Raw genomic sequence first — 11,671 nt, 5'->3', positions numbered from 1 at the left:
TGTATATATCCTGTGGTTGTGTGTCTGTGTGTGTGTATACATATCCTTTGGTTGTGTGTCTGTGTGTGTGTATACATATCCTTTGGTTGTGTGTGTGTGTGTGTGTATACATATCCTGTGGTTGTGTGTGTGTGTGTGTGTGTGTGTATATATCCTGTGGTTGTGTGTGTGTGTGTGTATATATCCTGTGGTTGTGTGTGTGTGTGTATATATCCTGTGGTTGTGTGTGTGTGTGTATATATCCTGTGGTTGTGTGTGTGTGTGTGTGTATACATATCCTTTGGTTGTGTGTGTGTGTGTGTGTATACATATCCTTTGGTTGTGTGTGTGTGTGTGTATACATATCCTTTGGTTGTGTGTGTGTGTGTGTATACATATCCTCTGTGTGTGTGTGTGTGTATATCCTGTGGTTGTGTGTGTGTGTGTGTATATATCCTGTGGTTGTGTGTGTGTGTGTATATATCCTGTGGTTGTGTGTGTGTGTGTGTGTGTATACATATCCTTTGGTTGTGTGTGTGTGTGTGTATACATATCCTTTGGTTGTGTGTGTGTGTGTGTATACATATCCTCTGTGTGTGTGTGTGTGTGTGTGTGTGTGTGTGTGTGTATATATATCCTGTGGTTGTGTGTGTGAGTGTGTGTGTGTATATATCCTGTGGTTGTGTGTGTGTGTGTGTATATATCCTGTGGTTGTGTGTGTGTGTGTATATATCCTGTGGTTGTGTGTGTGAGTGTGTGTGTGTATATATCCTGTGGTTGTGTGTGTGTATATATCCTGTGGTTGTGTGTGTGTGTGTATATATCCTGTGGTTGTGTGTGTGTGTATATATCCTGTGGTTGTGTGTGTGTGTATATATCCTGTGGTTGTGTGTGTGTGTATATATCCTGTGGTTGTGTGTGTGTGTGTGTATATATCCTGTGGTTGTGTGTGTGTATATATCCTGTGGTTGTGTGTGTGTGTGTATATATCCTGTGGTTGTGTGTGTGTGTGTATATATATCCTGTGGTTGTGTGTGTATATATATCCTGTGGTTGTGTGTGTGTATATATCCTGTGGTTGTGTGTGTGTATATATCCTGTGGTTGTGTGTGTGTGTATATATCCTGTGGTTGTGTGTGTGTATATATATCCTGTGGTTGTGTGTGTGTATATATATCCTGTGGTTGTGTGTGTGTGTGTATATATCCTGTGGTTGTGTGTGTGTGTGTATATATCCTGTGGTTGTGTGTGTGTGTGTATATATCCTGTGGTTGTGTGTGTGTGTGTGTGTGTATACATATCCTTTGGTTTTGTGTGTGTGTGTGTATACATATCCTGTGTGTGTGTGTGTGTGTGTGTGTGTGTGTGTGTGTATATATCCTGTGGTTGTGTGTGTGAGTGTGTGTGTGTATATATCCTGTGGTTGTGTGTGTGTGTGTATATATCCTGTGGTTGTGTGTGTGAGTGTGTGTGTGTATATATCCTGTGGTTGTGTGTGTGTATATATCCTGTGGTTGTGTGTGTGTGTGTGTATATATCCTGTGGTTGTGTGTGTGTGTGTGTATATATCCTGTGGTTGTGTGTGTGTGTGTGTGTGTGTGTATATATCCTGTGGTTGTGTGTGTGTGTGTATATATCCTGTGGTTGTGTGTGTGTGTGTGTGTATATATATCCTGTGGTTGTGTGTGTATATATATCCTGTGGTTGTGTGTGTGTATATATCCTGTGGTTGTGTGTGTGTATATATCCTGTGGTTGTGTGTGTGTGTATATCCTGTGGTTGTGTGTGTGTGTATATATCCTGTGGTTGTGTGTGTGTGTGTGTGTGTGTATATATCCTGTGGTTGTGTGTGTGTATATATCCTGTGGTTGTGTGTGTGTGTGTATATATCCTGTGGTTGTGTGTGTGTATATATATCCTGTGGTTGTGTGTGTGTGCGTGTGTATATCCTGTGGTTGTGTGTGTGTATATATCCTGTGGTTGTGTGTGTGTGTGTGTATATATCCTGTGGTTGTGTGTGTGTGTGTGTGTGTGTATACATATCCTTTGGTTGTGTGTGTGTGTGTGTATACATATCCTGTGTGTGTGTGTGTGTGTGTGTGTGTATATCCTGTGGTTGTGTGTGTGAGTGTGTGTGTGTATATATCCTGTGGTTGTGTGTGTGTGTGTGTATATATCCTGTGGTTGTGTGTGTGTGTGTATATATCCTGTGGTTGTGTGTGTGAGTGTGTGTGTGTATATATCCTGTGGTTGTGTGTGTGTGTATATATCCTGTGGTTGTGTGTGTGTGTATATATCCTGTGGTTGTGTGTGTGTGTATATATCCTGTGGTTGTGGTTGTGTGTGTGTGTATATATCCTGTGGTTGTGTGTGTGTGTATATATCCTGTGGTTGTGTGTGTGTGTGTATATATCCTGTGGTTGTGTGTGTGTGTGTGTGTGTATATATATCCTGTGGTTGTGTGTGTGTATATATCCTGTGGTTGTGTGTGTGTGTATATATCCTGTGGTTGTGTGTGTGTGTATATATCCTGTGGTTGTGTGTGTGTGTATATATCCTGTGGTTGTGTGTGTGTGTGTGTATATATCCTGTGGTTGTGTGTGTGTGTGTATATATCCTGTGGTTGTGTGTGTGTGTATATCCTGTGGTTGTGTGTGTGTGTATATCCTGTGGTTGTGTGTGTGTATATCCTGTGGTTGTGTGTGTGTATATATCCTGTGGTTGTGTGTGTGTGTGTGTATATATCCTGTGGTTGTGTGTGTATATATATCCTGTGGTTGTGTGTGTGTGTGTATATATCCTGTGGTTGTGTGTGTGTGTGTATACATATCCTTTGGTTGTGTGTGTGTGTGTGTGTGTGTATATATCCTGTGGTTGTGTGTGTGTGTGTATACATATCCTGTGGTTGTGTGTGTGTGTGTGTATACATATCCTGTGGTTTTGTGTGTGTGTGTGTGTGTGTGTATATATCCTGTGGTTGTGTGTGTGTGTGTGTATATATCCTGTGGTTGTGTGTGTGTGTGTATATATATCCTGTGGTTGTATGTGTGTATATATCCTGTGATTGTGTGTGTGTATATACATATCCTTTGGTTGTGTGTGTGTGTATATATATCCTGTGGTTGTGTGTGTGTGTGTGTATACATATCCTGTGGTTGTGTGTGTGTGTATACATATCCTGTGGTTGTGTGTGTGTGTGTATATATATCCTGTGGTTGTGTGTGTGTGTGTATATGTATATATATCCTGTGGTTGTGTGTGTGTGTGTATATATATCCTGTGGTTGTGTGTGTGTGTATACATCCTGTGGTTGTGTGTGTGTGTATACATCCTGTGGTTGTGTGTGTGTGTATATATCCTGTGGTTGTGTGTGTGTGTATATATCCTGTGGTTGTGTGTGTGTGTGTGTATATATCCTGTGGTTGTGTGTGTGTGTATATATCCTGTGGTTGTGTGTGTGTGTGTGTGTATATATCCTGTGGTTGTGTGTGTGTATATATCCTGTGGTTGTGTGTGTGTGTGTATATATCCTGTGGTTGTGTGTGTGTGTGTATATATCCTGTGGTTGTGTGTGTGTGTATATATCCTGTGGTTGTGCGTGTGTATATATCCTGTGGTTGTGCGTGTGTGTATATCCTGTGGTTGTGTGTGTGTGTGTGTATATCCTGTGGTTGTGTGTGTGTGTGTGTATATCCTGTGGTTGTGTGTGTGTGTGTATATATCCTGTGGTTGTGTGTGTGTGTGTATATATCCTGTGGTTGTGTGTGTGTGTGTATATATCCTGTGGTTGTGTGTGTGTGTGTATATATCCTGTGGTTGTGTGTGTGTGTGTGTATATATCCTGTGGTTGTGTGTGTGTGTGTATATATATATATCCTGTGGTTGTGTGTGTGTGTGTGTATATATCCTGTGGTTGTGTGTGTGTATATATCCTGTGGTTGTGTGTGTGTGTGTATATATATCCTGTGGTTGTGTGTGTGTGTGTATACATATCCTTTGGTTGTGTGTGTATATATCCTGTGGTTGTGTGTGTGTGTATACATATCCTGTGGTTGTGTGTGTATACATATCCTGTGGTTGTGTGTGTGTGTGTATACATATCCTGTGGTTGTGTGTGTGTATATATCCTGTGGTTGTGTGTGTGTGTGTGTGTATATATCCTGTGGTTGTGTGTGTGTGTGTGTGTATATATCCTGTGGTTGTGTGTGTGTGTGTGTATATATCCTGTGGTTGTGTGTGTGTGTGTGTGTGTATATATCCTGTGGTTGTGTGTGTGTGTGTGTGTGTATATATCCTGTGGTTGTGTGTGTGTGTGTGTGTGTGTGTATATATCCTGTGGTTGTGTGTGTGTGTGTGTGTGTATATATCCTGTGGTTGTGTGTGTGTGTATATATCCTGTGGTTGTGTGTGTGTGTATATATCCTGTGGTTGTGTGTGTGTGTGTGTGTGTGTGTATATATCCTGTGGTTGTGTGTGTGTGTGTGTATACATATCCTTTGGTTGTGTGTGTGTGTGTATATATCCTGTGGTTGTGTGTGTGTGTGTGTATACATATCCTGTGGTTGTGTGTGTGTGTGTGCATACATATCCTTTGGTTGTGTGTGTGTGCATACATATCCTTTGGTTGTGTGTGTGTGCGTATATATCCTGTGGTTGTGTGTGTGTATACATATCCTGTGGTTGTGTGTGTGTGTGTGTATATATCCTGTGGTTGTGTGTGTGTGTGTGTGTGTGTGTATCCTGTGGTGGTTGTGTGTGTGTGTGTGTATCCTGTGGTGGTTGTGTGTGTGTGTGTATATATCCTGTGGTTGTGTGTGTGTGTGTGTGTGTGTATATATCCTGTGGTTGTGTGTGTGTGTGTATATCCTGTGGTTGTGTGTGTGTATTTCTCCTGTGGTTGTGTGTGTGTGTGTGTGTATATATATCCTGTGGTTGTGTGTGTGTGTGTGTATATATATCCTGTGGTTGTGTGTGTGTGTGTGTATATATATCCTGTGGTTGTGTGTGTGTGTGTGTGTATATATATCCTGTGGTTGTGTGTGTGTGTGTGTATATATATCCTGTGGTTGTGTGTGTGTGTGTGTGTATATATATCCTGTGGTTGTGTGTGTGTGTGTGTATATATATCCTGTGGTTGTGTGTGTGTGTGTGTATATATATCCTGTGGTTGTGTGTGTGTGTGTGTATATATATCCTGTGGTTGTGTGTGTGTGTGTGTATATATATCCTGTGGTTGTGTGTGTGTGTGTGTATATATATCCTGTGGTTGTGTGTGTGTGTGTGTATATATATCCTGTGGTTGTGTGTGTGTGTGTGTATATATATCCTGTGGTTGTGTGTGTGTGTGTGTATATATATCCTGTGGTTGTGTGTGTGTGTGTGTATATATATCCTGTGGTTGTGTGTGTGTGTGTGTGTGTGTATATATATCCTGTGGTTGTGTGTGTGTGTGTGTGTGTGTATATATATCCTGTGGTTGTGTGTGTGTGTATATATATCCTGTGGTTGTGTGTGTGTGTGTGTGTGTGTATATATATCCTGTGGTTGTGTGTGTGTGTGTGTGTGTGTGTATATATATCCTGTGGTTGTGTGTGTGTGTGTGTGTGTATATATATCCTGTGGTTGTGTGTGTGTGTGTGTATATATATCCTGTGGTTGTGTGTGTGTGTGTGTATATATATCCTGTGGTTGTGTGTGTGTGTGTGTATATATATCCTGTGGTTGTGTGTGTGTGTGTGTGTATATATATCATGTGGTTGTGTGTGTGTGTGTATATCATGTGGTTGTGTGTGTCGGTGTGTGTATATGTCCTGTGGCTGTGTGTGTATATGTCCTGTGGCTGTGTGTGTATATATCCTGTGGCTGTGAGTGCCGGTGTGTGTATATACCCTGTGGGGGTGTGTGTATATATACCCTGATGCGGTGTATGTTGGTGTGTGCACATATCCTGTTGCGGTGTGTGTACATATCCTGTGGCTGTGTGTGTCGGTGTGTGTATATGTCCTGTGGCTGTGTGTGTATATGTCCTGTGGCTGTGTGTGTATATATCCTGTGGCTGTGAGTGCCGGTGTGTGTATCTACCCTGTGGGGGTGTGTGTATATATACCCTGATGCGGTGTATGTTGGTGTGTGCACATATCCTGTTGCGGTGTGTGTACATATCCTGTGGCTGTGTCGGTGTGTGTATGTATCCTGTGGTGGTGTGTGGTTGTGTAGTTGTGTGTGTGTGTGTTGATGCTTGGACTTGCAAAATGCATTTGATAAAGTGCCACATAACAGGCTTGTCAGTGAAGTCAAAGTTCATGAAATAAAAGGAGCAGTGAGTGACAGTATGAATATGAAACAGGAAGCAGAGAGTAGTGGTGAACGGTTGTTGTTCGGACTAGAGGAAGAAATATAATGGGGTTTCCCAGGGGTCGGTACAAGGACCCCTGCTTTTCTTGTTATATAATAATGACCCAGACTTGGGTATACAAGGCACGATTTCAAAATTTGCAGACACAGACAGGCTGGTGCAATGGGCGGACACATTTAATGCAGATAAATGTGAAGTGATATATTTTGGTTGGGAGAACAAGGAGAGACAATATAAAGTAAAGGGTACAGTTCTAAAGCGGGTGCAGAAGCAGAGGGAGCTGGGGATATTTGTGCATAAATCTTTTCATGTGGCAGCGCAGGTCAAGAAAGTGATTAATAAGGAATACAGCATCCTGAGCTTTATAAATAGAGGCATGGTGTACAAAAGCAAGCAAGTTATGGCGAACCTGTATAAAACACTGGCTCAGCCTCAACTGAAGTGTTGAGTACAATTCTTGGCATCATACTTTGGGAATGATGTGAAAGCACTGGAGAGGGTGCAGAAAAACTTTTGAGAATGGTTCCAGTTACATGGATAGATTGGAGAAGCTGTGGTTATGCTTCCAAGAGAAGGTTGAGAGGAAATTTGATAGAGGCGTTCAAAAATCAGGAGAGGTCTGGATACAAAGATAGGGAGAAACTGTTCCCATTGGCAGACAGGTGGAGAATCAAAGGACAAAGATTGAAGGTGATTGGCAAAAGAACCAGAGGCAACATGAGGAACACTTTTTTTGAAGCAGCGAGTGGCAAGGATCTGGATTGCACTGCCTGAGAGTGTGGTGGAGGCAGATTCATCATGGCTTTCCGAAGGGAATTGAATAATTATCTAAATAGAAAAAAATTGCAGGACGATGCGGAAAAAGCAGGGGAGTGGGACTATGAGTGCTCTTGTAAAGAGCTGGCATGGATAAAATGGGCCAAATGGCTTCCTTCCATGCTGTAACCATTCTATGATTCTATGACAGGATACACACTCAGATCCACCTTCTGATGCTTTTTTGCAGAGTTGATGACAGTGAATGAAAGATCACCATCATTACCAGCTCGCTCACCAGGCAGTGCCCTCTCTTCAGTGTTTCACAGTTTCCACACATCCTCCATCCGCAAACAGAAGAGGATACCTACCGCTCTGAAGGAGGTAGGCCAGCCACTGTTGACACCTCTCCCTGTGACAGACACTGCCCCTGTTGACACCTCTCCGTCTGAGAGACACTGCCCCTGTTGACACCTCTCCGTCTGAGAGACACTGCCCCTGTTGACACCTCTCCGTCTGAGAGACACTGCCCCTGTTGACACCTCTCCGTCTGAGAGATACTGCCCCTGTTGACACCTCTCCCTCACGAGAGACACTGCCCCTGGGGACACCTCTCCCTCTGAGAGACACTGCCCCTGTTGACACCTCTCCCTCACGAGAGACACTGCCCCTGTTGACACCTCTCCGTCTGAGAGACACTGCCCCTGTTGACACCTCTCCGTCTGAGAGATACTGCCCCTGTTGACACCTCTCCCTCACGAGAGACACTGCCCCTGGGGACACCTCTCCCTCTGAGAGACACTGCCCCTGTTGACACCTCTCCCTGTGAGAGACACTGCCCCTGTTGACACCTCTCCCTGTGAGAGACACTGCCCCTGTTGACACCTCTCCCTGTGAGAGACACTGCCCCTGTTGACACCTCTGCCTGTGAGAGACACTGCCCCTGGGGACACCTCTCCCTGTGAGAGACACTGCCCCTGGGGACACCTCTCCCTGCGAGAGACACTGCCCCTGGGGACACCTCTCCCTGCGAGAGACACTGCCCCTGGGGACACCTCTCCCTGTGAGAGACACTGCCCCTGTTGACACCTCTCCCTGTGAGAGACACTGCCCCTGTTGACACCTCTGCCTGTGAGAGACACTGCCCCTGGGGACACCTCTCCCTGCGAGAGACACTGCCCCTGGGGACACCTCTCCCTGCGAGAGACACTGCCCCTGGGGACACCTCTCCCTCAGAGAGACACTGCCCCTGTTGACACCTCTCCCTCAGAGAGACACTGCCCCTGTTGACACCTCTCCCTGTGAGAGACACTGCCCCTGTTGACACCTCTCCCTCAGAGAGACACTGCCCCTGTTGACACCTCTCCCTGTGAGAAACTCTGACCCTGTTGACACCTCTCCCTCAGAGAGACACTGCCCCTGGGGACACCTCTCCCTGTGAGAGACACTGCCCCTGTTGACACCTCTCCCTGTGAGAGACACTGCCCCTGTTGACACCTCTCCCTGTGAGAGACACTGCCCCTGTTGACACCTCTCCCTGTGAGAGACACTGCCCCTGTTGACACCTCTCCCTGTGAGAGACACTGCCCCTGTTGACACGTCTCCCTCAGAGAGACACTGCCCCTGTTGACACGTCTCCCTCAGAGAGACACTGCCCCTGTTGACACGTCTCCCTCAGAGAGACACTGCCCCTGTTGACACCTCTCCCTGTGAGAGACACTGCCCCTGGGGACACCTCTCCCTGTGAGAGACACTGCCCCTGTTGACACCTCTCCGTCTGAGAGACACTGCCCCTGTTGACACCTCTCCCTGTGAGAGACACTGCCCCTGTTGACACCTCTCCCTGTGAGAGACACTGCCCCTGTTGACACCTCTCCCTGTGAGAGACACTGCCCCTGTTGACACCTCTCCCTGTGAGAGACACTGCCGCTGGGGACACCTCTCCCTCAGAGAGACACTGCCCTGGGGACACCTCTCCCTGTGAGAGACACTGCCCCTGGGGACAACTCTCCCTGTGAGAGACACTGCCCCTGTTGACACCTCTCCGTCTGAGAGATACTGCCCCTGTTGACACCTGTCCCTCACGAGAGACACTGCCCCTGGGGACACCTCTCCGTCTGAGAGACACTGCCCCTGTTGACACCTCTCCGTCTGAGAGACACTGCCCCTGTTGACACTTCTGCCTGTGAGAGACACTGCCCCTGTTGACACCTCTCCGTCTGAGAGACACTGCCCCTGTTGACACCTCTCCCTCTGAGAGTCACTGCCCCTGTTGACACCTCTCCCTGTGAGAGACACTGCCCCTGTTGACACCTCTCCCTGTGAGAGACACTGCCACTGGGGACACCTCTCCCTCAGAGAGACACTGCCCTGGGGACACCTCTCCCTGTGAGAGACACTGCCCCTGGGGACACCTCTCCCTGTGAGAGACACTGCCCCTGTTGACACCTCTCCGTCTGAGAGATACTGCCCCTGTTGACACCTGTCCCTCACGAGAGACACTGCCCCTGGGGACACCTCTCCGTCTGAGAGACACTGCCCCTGTTGACACCTCTCCGTCTGAGAGACACTGACCCTGTTGACACCTCTCCGTCTGAGAGACACTGCCCCTGTTGACACCTCTCCCTGTGAGAGACACTGCCCCTGTTGACACCTCTCCCTGTGAGAGACACTGCCCCTGTTGACACCTCTCCCTGTGAGAGACACTGCCGCTGGGGACACCTCTCCCTCAGAGAGACACTGCCCTGGGGACACGTCTCCCTGTGAGAGACACTGCCCCTGTTGACACCTCTCCCTGTGAGAGACACTGCCCCTGTTGACACCTCTCCCTGTGAGAGACACTGCCGCTGGGGACACCTCTCCCTCAGAGAGACACTGCCCTGGGGACACGTCTCGGTCTGAGAGACACTGCCCCTGGGGACACCTCTCCCTCTGAGAGACACTGCCCCTGTTGACACCTCTCCGTCTGAGAGACACTGCCCCTGTTGACACCTGTCCCTCACGAGAGACGCTGCCCCTGGGGACACCTCTCCGTCTGAGAGACACTGCCCCTGTTGACACCTCTCCCTCTGAGAGACACTGCCCCTGTTGACACCTCTCCCTGTGAGAGACACTGCCCCTGTTGACACCTCTACCTGTGAGAGACACTGCCGCTGGGGACACCTCTCCCTCAGAGAGACACTGCCCCTGGGGACACCTCTCCCTCAGAGAGACACTGCCCCTGTTGACACCTCTCCCTGTGAGAGACACTGCCCCTGTTGTCACCTCCCCCCTCAGAGAGACACTGCTCCTGGGGACACCTCCCCCTCAGAGAGACACTGCCCTTGTTGTCACCTCCCCCTCAGAGAGACACTGCCCCTGTTGTCACCTCCCCCTCAGTGAGACACTGCCCCTGTTGTCACCTCCCCCTCAGAGAGACACTGCCCCTGTTGTCACCTCCCCCTCAGAGAGACACTGCTCCTGGGGACACCTCACCCTCAGAGAGACACTGCCCCTGTTGACACCTCTCCCTGTGAGAGACACTGCCCCTGGGGACACCTCCCCCTCAGAGAGACACTGCCACTGTTTGCACCTCTCCCTCAGAGAGACACTGCTCCTGGGGACACCTCTCCCTCAGAGAGACACTGCTCCTGGGAACACCTCTCCCTCAGAGAGACACTGCCCCTGGGGACACCTCTCCCTGTGAGAGACACTGCCCCTGGGGACACCTCTCCCTGTGACAGACACTGCCCCCCGGGGACACCTCTCCCTCTGAGAGACACTGACTCCTGGGGACACCTCTGTGAGTGACACTATCTCCTGGGGACACCTCTCCCTTTGACAGACACGAGCTCTGATGGATACCTCTCCCCTGTTCAGTAGTATATTTCTTAACGAAATATCTGGTTGGTTTTCAGGTCGCAGCTTCAGCAGAGGGCGTATCTATGAGTGGATATCTCCAGAGGAGTAAGAGGAACAAGAGACACTGGAAGAAGCTCTGGTTCGTCATTCATGAGAAGGTGTTGTACACGTATGGAGCCAAAGGGGTAAGAGTCTGCATTGCAACTCTCTCCCTCCGCTGCTCTCTCCCCTCCACCCTCTCCCTTTGCCCCCTCTACCCTCTCTCTTCACCTGTTTTCCACCCTCCATGAACTTGAGCTCATCAAAACTTTGCAGTGTATACCTAAACTTGCAGCAAGTTCCTTTTCCCCATCACCCTGTGCTCACTGAGTTATACTGATTCCCAGTCGGGCAAAACCTCGATTTAATGTTTTTTATCTTCATGTTCAAATCCCTAAATGGTCTTGCCCCTCCCTATTTCTGTAATCTCCTCCAGCCTTACAACCCTCTGAAATCTCTGTGCTCATCCAATTCTGGCCTTTTGTACATGTTTGCTTCCCCATTGGCTGCTGTCCCTTCAGCCCGAAACCTTGCAATTCCCTCTCTAAACTTCTCTGTGTCTTTACCTTTTCCCTTTAAAACACTGCTTAAAACCCACCGCTTTAGCCAAATATTTAGTCATGTGTCCGAACGTCTTTTGCTTGGCATCAGTTGTTGTTGTTGATGTTCTTGTAAACTGCCTTGGGATGTTTTTATAAGTTA

The 11,671-nt window shown here is 47.7% G+C and overlaps 1 protein-coding gene across 3 annotated transcripts in view; it reads left to right on the top strand.

The window, feature by feature from the left end:
* The window catches only part of LOC137379933 (FYVE, RhoGEF and PH domain-containing protein 5-like), a 512,321-nt gene that overhangs the window by 262,876 nt on the left and 237,774 nt on the right, over positions 1-11,671 (top strand). For all 3 annotated transcript variants that reach the window (XM_068051316.1, XM_068051314.1, XM_068051315.1), the window contains 2 exons: positions 7,341-7,474; positions 10,987-11,115. In XM_068051316.1, coding sequence (XP_067907417.1) covers positions 7,341-7,474; positions 10,987-11,115 — 263 coding nt within the window. The remainder of the gene's footprint in view (positions 1-7,340; positions 7,475-10,986; positions 11,116-11,671) is intronic.

The sequence above is a fragment of the Heterodontus francisci genome, chromosome 19 (genome assembly GCF_036365525.1).
Source record: "Heterodontus francisci isolate sHetFra1 chromosome 19, sHetFra1.hap1, whole genome shotgun sequence".
NCBI lineage: Eukaryota > Metazoa > Chordata > Chondrichthyes > Heterodontiformes > Heterodontidae > Heterodontus > Heterodontus francisci.
This window is presented reverse-complemented; position numbering and strand designations above follow the sequence as displayed.